The sequence below is a fragment of the Octodon degus genome, unplaced genomic scaffold, assembly GCF_000260255.1.
Source record: "Octodon degus isolate 3935 unplaced genomic scaffold, OctDeg1.0 scaffold00126, whole genome shotgun sequence".
NCBI lineage: Eukaryota > Metazoa > Chordata > Mammalia > Rodentia > Octodontidae > Octodon > Octodon degus.
In genome coordinates, this window is record NW_004524702.1 from 5,413,703 (window position 1) to 5,425,368 (window position 11,666).

Here is an 11,666-nt window from a genome sequence, read left to right on the forward strand (position 1 = left end):
GCTCAGCCCACCCTGGGGGCAGGGTTGGCAAGGCATGTGGTGTCGGGGATCAAACAGTGGTTCCTGTGCACTTGCCTAAGCAGGTGCCTTAGACCGCTGAGCTATCTCGCTGGCCTCCATCAATAGAAATTTAAGAACACAAGACAAGGAAAAAAAAAAAATTCTGTAAGCTTCTAAACAGACATACACAGGTTTCAAAAAAAATTTGAACCATATCAGATTCTCAAAAGCAAAACTAGGTTTTTGAGGACAATGGTAAGATACCTTCCTAAGTCTAAAGCATAATGAATTTCAAAGTAGAATTTTAGGCAACTTAAGTCTAATGAGTACAGAATAAAAACATGTCTGGGTGGACTAGGCACCTGCTTAAGCAAGCGCAGGGACCAGGGTTCAGTCTACAGTACCACATGCCACACCAGCCCAGCCCTGAGTGTACCAAAAACAGGACGATCACTATGAGTCCAAGCTGCATAGTGAGACTCTGTACCAAATACATTAAAAAAAATAAAAAATGAAAAGCAAGCCTGGTGCCGGAGAAGACAGCTCAGCAGCATAAAAAGTGCCTGCCTGGCAAGCTCAAGGTCCTGAGTTTGATCTCTTGTATCACAAAAAAAGTCTGAAGTCAAGGACTCCAAAAGTTTATGTTCTAAACTCCACTCCATGGAGGATGCATTCTAGTTCTTGTCCAGAAAGAGAGACTATGATCTCCAGAAGTCACAGGCTCAAGCCTAGAATGAAACTGAGCTCACAGACTCATAGCAGGTCAAAGGCAAGAGGCTGACAACCAACAGCAGCTGACAGGTTCACAGAGATCCATTATACTGTCCTGCCTATTTTCTTTGTACACTAATATTTTCATAATGAAGTCCAAAGGTGCATTGGGATAGGTCAGTAAATGGTGCCACAACAATGGGACATCTAAGTACAAAAGAATGACTATTATCCCAGCGCTTGAGAGGCTGGAAACGGGAGGATCACTACAAGTCCGATCTGCGTAGTAAATGCATTAACAAAAAAAGAAGAAAAAAAGGTAACTCTGGATCCCTACCTCACAAAATATACAAAGAACAAAAATTAACTCACTGGATCACAGATACAAATTTAACACTGGCTAGGCACGGTGGTGAAGGCCCATAATCTCAGTAACTTGGAAAACTGAAGCAGAAGGATCACCACAAATCTGAGGCCAGCCTAAGACTATGTCTCAAAAAACAAAACAAAACACCCAAAAAGAACTAACACTAAATTTTTAGAACAAAACTCAGGAGTAGGAGTGACCCAGGACTTAATCCCCAATACAGTCAAAATAAAACCTAAAGATTGTTGAGAAAACACTGGCAAATCATACATCCAAGAGACTTAATACTCAAACATACAAAGAAGTCTTGCAACTCCTGTCTACTACTGATGGAAACTTTGAGGGATGTTAAAAATAATATTAGGAGCCACTTCAAGACACCTGGCAAACTCTGAAGAAGCACAGAGCAGGAGGTTAAGAAATTTTCGCAACTTCTGTCTCAACGATTAGGACTGCCAAGCTCAATTAGAAAACCACACCTGGAGAAGAGAGAACAAGGCTGACCTAGGCTCCATACAGATACATTCAGTTACCCTCCTTCTCTACGCTCTTAACAAAGGCAAGTTCAACCACATATATACAATGCTACTCCTTCACCCGGACACCAATATTTTGGTATAAACCCAGAAATCAACCAAAAACAGACCTCAGATAGTATAAACGCTGGATTTAGCAAGAATGAACTTAAGCATGACTGCCATGTTCACATCAATAGAGGAAAAAAGTATTTAGATAAAAAGACTTGCTGCCAGCAGAGATCTAGATTCTATTTAAAAATGATCAAAGCATACCTGATCGAAAACAACTGAAATTTACAACTCAGTGACTAGATTTTAAAAAAGTACTCAAACTACAGGAAACAAAGGGGAAAAAAAAATCCAACATTTAATACTATTCCTACTAAAATATCTATAAAAATAAAGGTGAATCCAAGGCCCCTCCTCCCTTCTTTCCTCCCTCTCTCTCTTCCATTCTTTGGGTCTTTTTGAGACAATTTCACGAAGGAGTTAAAGCCTGCTCTGAGCTCAATGGCCTCAAATTCACAGTAATTCTCCTGACTCAGGCTTGAACACACTGGAATTATAGGTATGTGCCAGCACATCTTGCGGAAGTCAAGACCTTCCAAGAAAAAATTCTGGGTGAGTTTCCCCTAGCAAGTGCTTCCCTTAAATAGTTTAGTTTTTCTTGAAGTAGCAGAAATCACTGCCAGCAGCATGTTAGAAATTCTAAAGCAAATACCCAAATAAGAAGAAAAAATTCTATTCTTCACAATTAAGTTCCAGAGGAATGGAGAAAAATCAAGGAGCACAAAGCAGGGAAAAGTGATATAAGTTTCTAGCATAACTGGGATATTAAAAATAATTTGGATTAAGTTGTAATAATTCAAGAATGTCTTAGGAAGAACACGCAAAGAATAATCAAATGATCTAGTAAGATCACAGAAGAAAAGAATAAAAATATACAAGGGCCCACAGCATAGGCAGTCTAAATGGTAAAGTATGTATAGGAAGTCACTGGGTTCAACGTTCAACACTAGAAACAAATGACAACATTGGATTAATTACAAGGAAGATGCCACTATTGAAGCCTCTTCAAGGGAACAGAGAGAAAGTACAGAAGACTACTCTGTACTATTTCTGTAAGTCACATGAATCTATAGTTATTTCAAAACAAACACATGCCAACTGTTTTCTAAAAAGTCTATCAAAGGCCACACAACTATTGAGGAGTAGGTAAAAGATAAAATATTGGCTTGAAGACTAAGGTACGAGGGTACCAGGGCCAGTCTCTCACCCTCCAGGTGTAAAAACCATGGTTGGGAAAGTACACAATGAAACTGGAGGAACGGTAACGACCCCAGGGCTGGTGTGAAGACACACTGTCCCCACCAGCACCTGTACAGAGCAGGTACCAGTGACTAGAAGCTGCAGCCTTGCACATGCTGCCTAGGATCCCATGCTGTCGTTAGACTGTGCGAGCACCCCAAATGAGACGGCACCATGCTTCTGCTGATGCTCATACCTCCACTGCCGTCTAACCACAGTGCATGGCATCTGCTTCCCACACCCCCACCTCCACAGCCAGGGCCAAGTAAGGCACTCATTAGGTGGGGAGTGGAAACGACACAAGAGGAGAAAGTCTGCTTGGGGCTCAGCATTCACCCAAGCCTAAGGCTAGGAAAGTCCCTGGTGACTCAGGAGTAACATGATGAAGGTAGCACTCTGGAGTGGGGGACAGGGTGACCAGCAGACCAAAGAAGCAAACTAGGGGCTGGGGAGATGGTTCACTAGAATAAGTGCTTGCCTGGCAAGTGCAAGGGCCTGAGTTCAATCCTTGGTTCTGCAAAAAATAAAAATAATAAATAATAAAATAAAATAGAAGCAAATTGGAGTGAGAAATCTGGAAAAAGAGAAAACATAGCAAAGTAGAACCTCTAAATTGTAAGGCAGTTTGCTTATGGTAATAATTTACAGATTTTACCTCCTATTTCTGAGGCAGGATCTTGTTATGTGACACAGGTTGACATAGAACAAGATGCTTTTCGACACAAAGACCCTTAAGTTCAGGCCAGGAATGGTGCTATGTGCCTTGTGGTACCAACTGCCCAGGAGGCTGAAATGGGAGGATCGCTTGAGCCCAGGTGTTTGAGTTGAGGACAGCCGTAGGAACAGTCTCTCATGGGGGGGGGGGGGGGGTGGGGGGAGCTAATGCCTGTGTGGGGGGGGGGGGGGGGGGGTGGTGGGGGAGCACAGTTGGCAATCTTATGCTTGATTAAATAAATATTACCAGGTGTTGGATATAAATAAAACTGAGAAAAACATCTATACGTGGTCCAAATGAGAACTGTTAACACTAAGGATAAATAATTTTATTAAGCATTTACTTCATTCTAATCACCATGATTGGTATTTTCATGTGACTTACTTTGCTTCCAATAATCTATAACTGCCAAATAAATATAAGTGCTACCTCCATTTTATACAGAATGCAACTGAAGCGCAGAGTTAGGGTTAGAAATAAGGGTCACTTCAAAAACACACACAAAAATATAGTGTCACAGTAAGAGGGAGGAAAAAAAGGGGGAAACGAATTCAGTTCTTTTGTGAGCTTAGCAATAAAACTAGGCCATAGGAAGGATAATATACTAAGAGACAGGGAAGAAGCAGATGCAGTGGCTCGTGCATATAACTACAGCTACACGGGAGGCTGAGGCAGAAAGATTGCTGCCTCACAGCATGGCTGAGCAACTAAAAACGGGGGCATGGAGGAGATGCAGGTTAGTGGTAGGTCACCTGCTTAGTATACATGAGGCCCTGAAACTGAATCCCTAATATTGGGGAGGAAGAAACAGCAGTAACCAGTTAACAGTACTTTCTTAGTTTCTTACTATTGTTTATTTATTGGTCCCTAATAATTAGAAACCCAAGTGCCCCCACAAGTCAAATGTAAAATGTTGAAAAATATTTTAACTGGCATGGAGAAATTTATCAAATTATACTTCAAGCCTGAAGGTCAGGGTTTTGATCTAATTCCTGTCAATCATTAGTAGTCATGTGACTTTTGCTGTTAACTTCTTGGGTCAGTTTCTATGTATCAGAAATGAAAACATTCAAAAAACTGGAGCCACTCAGCAACCTTATGTATGAAACTTTTGAAGGCTTTATACTTGTTACTGAAACAGTAGTTTGCTGACAAACATGTGTTGCAAACTGTAAGGGCAAAAGTGTTTCATTCCAAACAATTTAAAAATAGTTCATAATCAGTAACTAGATTTCACCTAGTAGGAATGTGATTCATTCCTCAAGGTTACATTTCCAGCATTTTATACATACTTCTTTGGGGGGGGGGTGAATCTCTCTCTCTCTCTCTCTTTTTTGGGGGCGATACCAGGGATTGAACTCAGGACCCTGCACTTGCCAGGCAAGTGCTTATTCTACTGAGCTATCTCTCCAGCCCTTTTTGGTCTTATTGAGACAGGGTCTCACTATGCAGTTCAGGCTGGCCTTGACTCAGAGCAATCCTCCTGTCTCAGCCTCCTTAAGTGCTGGGATTTCAGGAGTGTGCCTGGCTGCAAAATTTTCAATTTGATAAATTCATACATAGTTTCGTAAGAAAGGATCTCTCACTCAAATAAAATTCTGTCAATTTAGAAAATAACACTACTGACCTAAGTTAAAAAACTAGCAAGTGACATAAGTTGAACAAATATTCAAAACCTAATTCACAGGCCTCTTAATTATTAGAAGAGACTTTGGTATGGCCATAAATTCACTGGCATTCAGTTCCATCAAAATGCAGGGTAAGGACAGGTGAAACCCCTCAAACAACAAGACACTAGTGGCGCCTGGGAGCATCATGCTCTGTCTCTGGCAGTTTCCTGAGTCCCCAGCTGCCACATCAGCACACAATAACCTTGCTGAAGAGACTTGGGACACATCAAGAGGCAAGGGAGTCAGCTGGTGTATACAGGATGAGGAAAAAGCCACATGGAAGGTGACCTATGCACCATGGACCCCACTCACACCAAGTGGAGCACAACTGCTTTGCTGTTTGGTGCTCAAATTTCAAAAGATAATGAAACTTAATAAAAAATAACTTTAAAGACAGAGAGGGAAATTGTATCAGAGAACAAAGCAGGTGCTTGTGACACGGGAGCACAAAACCTGGGAACCCTGACACCTCTCGGGATGTGAATTAAGAATTCTTTTCCTGTTTTATTGTAAATGGCAAAAAGAGGACCCAAAAGAAATACTTTTTTGGAAGAATAAAGCAGCAGGGTGTGTAAGAAAATGTTTTTCATATCCAGCAACTGTGAAGCGAAGAAAAGGCTGCAGGACAAAGATCAAATCCAGGCGTGACCCACAAAGCCCAGGCTGAGGGGCTGCCAGGAATGCAAGAATGTGCCTCCAACTTCCCATAGGCAGGGCAGCCCATAGGCAGAAAGCCAGTGACCCCCTGCTGTGTTTTTTTCAATGCTGAGCTTCTTAGATCTGTTAATGCTTCTATCAGATTTGCAAAGTTTCCACTCAGTCATTACCTTCTTGTTCCATTCATGCTGGAGCACTCACTCCATGTCTACTGAGCACCTTGTCCCACCACGTCTCCACCACAGCAGAAGAATAACTGTCCCTTCCTCTGTGTCTGCCTGGTTGATACCACTGCCCTGCAGTGCTATTTTGATCATTCTACCTATCAACTGTGCGCTATGTCACTTCATGTGTCTTCTCAATTTCTCTGTATCACTACTACTACAATCAAAAATCCAGATCCTTCCAAACAGACACATTTTAGAACTAAAAGGGAACTAAGAATGACTAGATAGCAGTGGCTTTTGTACCATGGAGAGTACATCTGAAACGAAGAACTCCCAGAGCATCTCCAGTTATACCAGTTGAACTGAAGTAGAGAGGCTATAAATTCCAACAGCAAGTAGCAAGCAGGCCAAGTCACCCAGCAACAAAGCCAGAAAAGGGAAGGAGGCACAGAGAAACAGAAAAGGCAAAGCACCAAGTGGAAAATAAGTCTCAGTGAGTACCTCTGGGCCCTGCTCAGGGAATTGGGCTTGTGTACCTGGCAAAATTGCAAACTTTCAATGAACTAAGACCATTCTGGGCCCTGCCCTCAAACACCTGAAGAATGGGAGTGTGGCTACCCTCTGTGTGTCTCATCTTTGTCATGTTCGTCCCTAAATCCAAAGTCGGTAATCAACACTCAAGGTGCTGCCCAACTTTCAATGTTATTCATGAATAACCACTCCTAAGGACCCTCATTTGGATCTCCCAAATTCTTTGCCACAAGGGCCTTAGGGATATTTATTTTGCAAGCAGGAGAAAGGTACATAGTTCTGTCACATCCAGCATAGACATCTAAATTCCTGGCGGGGGAGGGTGGGTGAGTGGGACGGGGGGACAGTTGGTGGATGATGAAGAAATAAAGGTAAGAATACAGAAAGCTGAGGTTGGGTGGAATTCTTGTCTCCTGATGTGAGAAAAAGGAACCACTCAATGTTTACGCTGTCTTTATTCATATACTCAGCAAGTTGCTATCACCTGACACCCCTCTGCCCATCAGCTTGTTCACATGACTTATCCCTGGGAAATTAAGTGTTCTGGGCTGGCCTTGCTCCACACATGCATGTGTGATGGAGCTCCAACTCCAGCCATTCTCCACGGTTTGTAATCTGTGCTCCATTCCATGTCCCTTACCCCTAAAGTCCTGTAACTCAAACATACACTGGCACTTTCTCATCTCATAAAGGAGGTCAAGAAATACAGAAAAAAGCTGTGTATCACTTCTAAGGAGAAAGTGTTCTACCACTTAGAGCTAGCACCCAGTTCCTAGGAATGTAAACCTACTTTTGTCACTTTAGGGTATGTGGAAGAACATGGAGAGATTTGTGAATGAATCAGAATGAAACATCTGGTTTACGAAATGTGATCCATTTCCTTGGAAGAACTGAGTCTGCTGTTGCTGAATGAAAGAGAGTATCTTCTAGGTTCTAGGGATTCTTATTTATTCCAGTGAGAGTCCTTGAGACCTTCCTTCCTTCCAAGGCTGGTCACCCGATGGGAGGTGACAAGAGCATCTGTCCATGCTCCTCCAGGTAGAGCCATGTACAGCTTACTGGATGCAACCCTAAAGAAAATTCACTTTTCAAGAGTATCTCCTTTGTAAGAACGGGAAAAGCAGAGAGAACACCACTTAATCTGTTAAGGAGCAAGATTTGGAGCTTCTAATTACCACTCCACACCAGAGAGTGACAAACTCTTAATAGCAAATCTGTTTATAGATACAGAATAAAATGAGTAAGAGAAACTTGGATTGGCTGGGTAAGTTATAGTAATTACAGTAATCCAAGTGAATTCTTCACCCCCTGATTACCATGTAACATAAAGATGACTGCACGCTGTGAAATATAGCAGATCCAGCTGTCAATGGCATCCAACAATTCCCATGGGCAAGGCCAGAGAGCATGAGCATTATTTTCACAAATCTGATGGAATCAAAATAAAACCTACTTATTAGAGTTAAGTGTAGGTGATGATGAGTGAAAATTCAGGTACCTACCCCACTTCCCATTGCTTCCTGGACATTCTTCTAGACTTTGTATGATAGCAAAGGGCCAGGCCAAATGACTGATAAGTGGTTTTTATGCAGCCAACAAGTCAAACAATTGTTGTAAGATTTGTCAGCTGCATAAAACACATTTATATGCCCCCAACTGCATATAAACTCCAAGTATTAACAGTTATGAGGCCCCAGCAAAACATCACAAAGAATGTGTGAAACTTCTCAGGCAATGTAGAGCAGAACAGTGTATCAAGGGTGGCTATAACAGGAAGGAGTGAAACTGACTCATGAAGGAAGACTGTCCACAAATTTTAGATGAAGATAAGACCACAGATTGTGTTCAGCAGAATGTCAAGAACAAAATAGTTCAGAGGTTTGAGAATGAATACTCACAGATGTTTCTAGTGGAGGAGAAAAACCAGACACAAGTGAAAGAGTCAAATTGGTAGCTACATAACTATTCATTTAAGCAAGAGAACTTATAGGGGGATGTTAGGGGGAAAAATACATCCAGTTGAGCTGGGCATGGTGGTGTATGCCAGTAATCCCAGCACTCAAGAGGCTGAGGCAGGAAGATCACTGTGAGTCTGAGGCCAGACTGAACTTCATAGTGAAACTCTGTCTCAAAAACAAAGACAGACGAGGAGGGAGAGGTGAAGAGAAAGAAAGGAGAGAGCAAGAGGAGGGAGACAGAAAGACAAACATCCACTTCAAATCTTAAAAAACCTTAATGCTGGACATGGTGGAACACAACTGTAATTCCAATACTCGGGAGGCTGAGGGAGGATTGAGATCAGCCTGGCTACATAGTGAATTCAAGGCCAACCTAAATTGTGGAGTGAGATCTGGCCTCCAAAAAAAAAAAAAAAAAGTAATAATCAGATCAGGAGATCCTTAACACTGGAAAGTATGAATGTGCAGGACCAAGAGCTACTTTAATACTAAGATTAAGCTGGGCTAAGCATCCACCCTGAGCATAAATGTGAACTGTTAAATACCCTGACCCAGATCGTATGGACACAGGTCAGATGGGCAATTATTCACAAAACAATGGTTTTCTGACTGGAACTGGGTCTGTTGTAAGTCATGCTTCACAGATTGAACACTTAAGAGAAGTAGTTCATGTAGCTGATTGGTTTGAGGGAATTAAAGACCACGAAAGAATATCTTTACCAATGGATCAAGAACAGCTCAAGATAAAACAACTAGGAATGTTCTAGAAACTAGTAACTTAAATTGAAGAAAGTACTTCCGAGGTAGAATGGAGGATGGGTAAAGACACTTAAAAACTTATTCATGTTTGGAACGCTTCAAAATGCTAAATTAACACTAAGCAAGAAAGTAACATTTTCTTGTCTTCTTAAATATGGTATGCAGCCGATACTATGCTATAAATAGAAAAAACCACCCTCAGAAAAGCTGGCAAATTCAAGAAGGAAAAGAGCTATTTTAGGTTCTCCCTTTCCTTCAGTCTGCAATATCAGGGTGAAGTATTTATACAAGGAAACAGATTTTTGTCTTAAAAATCATAAATACTTCAATCTGATACAAAATTATTGGAACAATGGTTCATGAGAAGTTCTGCAGGCAAATTAAAAGCAAAAAGACAATCAGTCCCCTAAAGGAACTTCAAAATCTGCCTTCCATCTATCTCTGTGGTTTTCAGTAATCAAAACACACAGAATGGAATGAACAGTCGGTCACCCTTTAGGACTGGAACTCCTCTCTCCTCTCTTCTCCTCCTCCTGCGTGTTTCCTAACCTAGAAATGCCATTCAAGCAAGTAGTCATCCCCTACTGGGAGCAAGACTCTTTATACAAAATGTTCCCAATTAGCTAAAACAATACAGCCTTTCACGGCTTAGGAGAGTATGGGAAGGGACTGGAGGGCAAACCTTGGCTTTGGTAGCAGCTGAGGCAAGAGCAGCTGCTGCTGCGGTGGCAACGTTTCCTTCAGAAATCTCATGTTCTACTTTTTTCTTCGCAGTGTCATTTTCTCTTTCTTTACATGCATCAGTGACTTCCTTGTTCTCTTCAGTCTCCTTTTCTTCTGGAAATACCAGAAAGCTTTATTACTAGTGTTCCCACACTCAGTAACACATCTCTCTTCACCTTGGCCACATGACAAACGAGTACAGACCTGACAGATTTCATTGCCTAATTCCTTACATGAGTGTTGCTGACTCATGCTGAACATCTAGGTCTGCCTCTATATGGGATATATTTTCTCAACAGTATCCTTTGCCTTCCCTTCATTTCTCTAGGCCTTATGTGTGCTTCCAATATAAAAAGAGAAATTCAGGACAAGGGAGGTGAAGACCCCCATACTTGTTCTAATCAGTGGGATGCTCTGGGAACCCCACTGTCTAGAGGAAGTTAAGACACCAACAACAGCCTCACTGGGCCACACCACATCTCATACTGACAATAAAATGATATTAGTGAAAGCAGAGACAAAACATAGGCACCAGAATCAGCACTAGTAACAAGCTGCTAAGTGCAATGCAAACCCACATTTACTGTAACACTAAGAAAACAAATCGAGAGAGAAAATGAACTACTTCTACACAAAATAAAACAATGTTTTAACAGAATAAAATGGGTTGGGGATGGAGCTCAGAGCTCCTTGGGCTCAAGGTCCAGTGCCAAAAAAAAAAAAAAATCAAACAAACCACAAGCAACCAACCTGCACACTCCTAGTGCCTTTACACTATTACAAAAATATGAAATCTAAGGAGACTCCTCTCAAATTACCTGATTTGATATCTTCATTAACTTCACCATCCTGTTCCTTCTCATTTTTTTCATTTTCTCCATCTTGTGTTTTATCATTTTCATCAATTTCATTTTCTCCTTTATTCTCTGCCTAATTTTTAGGGTACAAAAAAAAAGAACAGGAAATGAACAAAAAAGTTATCTCCAGGAGCTTAATTATCTTGCACTAATAAAAGGTTTCACTATTTTTGGGTAGTAAAAGAACTGAAATACCTGTGTGTGGTGGCACAAACCAGTAATTCTAGCACTCCGGGAGGCAGGAAGACTGAAAATTCAGGCCCAGATGGACCAAGTTAGCGACTTAGGAAAATCCTAGGCATATAGCTCAATAAAAATGTCCTGAGTTCAATCCCCAGTTCCACAAAACAAAAACACCCTTCTACTCCAAACATGGACTATAACACCAGGCCTGGTAGGACACATCTATAACACCAGCACTCAGGAGGTTGAGGCAGGAGGACTGCTCTGAGTCCAAGGCCAACTTGGGCTACACAGTAAGTTCAAGGCCGGCCTGGACTGCATAGTGAGACCCTGTCTCAAAAAATAAAAACACTTTCCTCTTCGGCCCCATAATCTTGATCAGAAAATTTGAGACACTACTGAGTTACATGATGTTACAGTACAAGTTCGCATATGTCCTGAGTCTTAATTGACCTTAGAAGGCTAGGGCCAAAATGTTGGGCTTTCCTTGCAGACCTCCTTTTTCTCTAATTTTGGTCTGCAAACTTAGGTTGTTGTTAATC

The 11,666-nt window shown here is 41.5% G+C and overlaps 1 protein-coding gene across 1 annotated transcript in view; it reads right to left on the minus strand.

Moving 5' to 3' along the window:
• The window catches only part of Smarcc1 (SWI/SNF related, matrix associated, actin dependent regulator of chromatin subfamily c member 1), a 175,053-nt gene that overhangs the window by 34,671 nt on the left and 128,716 nt on the right, over window positions 1-11,666 (minus strand). The window contains exons 23-24 of the mRNA XM_023700647.1: window positions 10,903-11,014; window positions 10,044-10,198 (exon numbers count right to left, since the gene is read on the minus strand). Of these exons, the coding sequence (XP_023556415.1) occupies window positions 10,044-10,198; window positions 10,903-11,014 (267 nt within the window). The remainder of the gene's footprint in view (window positions 1-10,043; window positions 10,199-10,902; window positions 11,015-11,666) is intronic.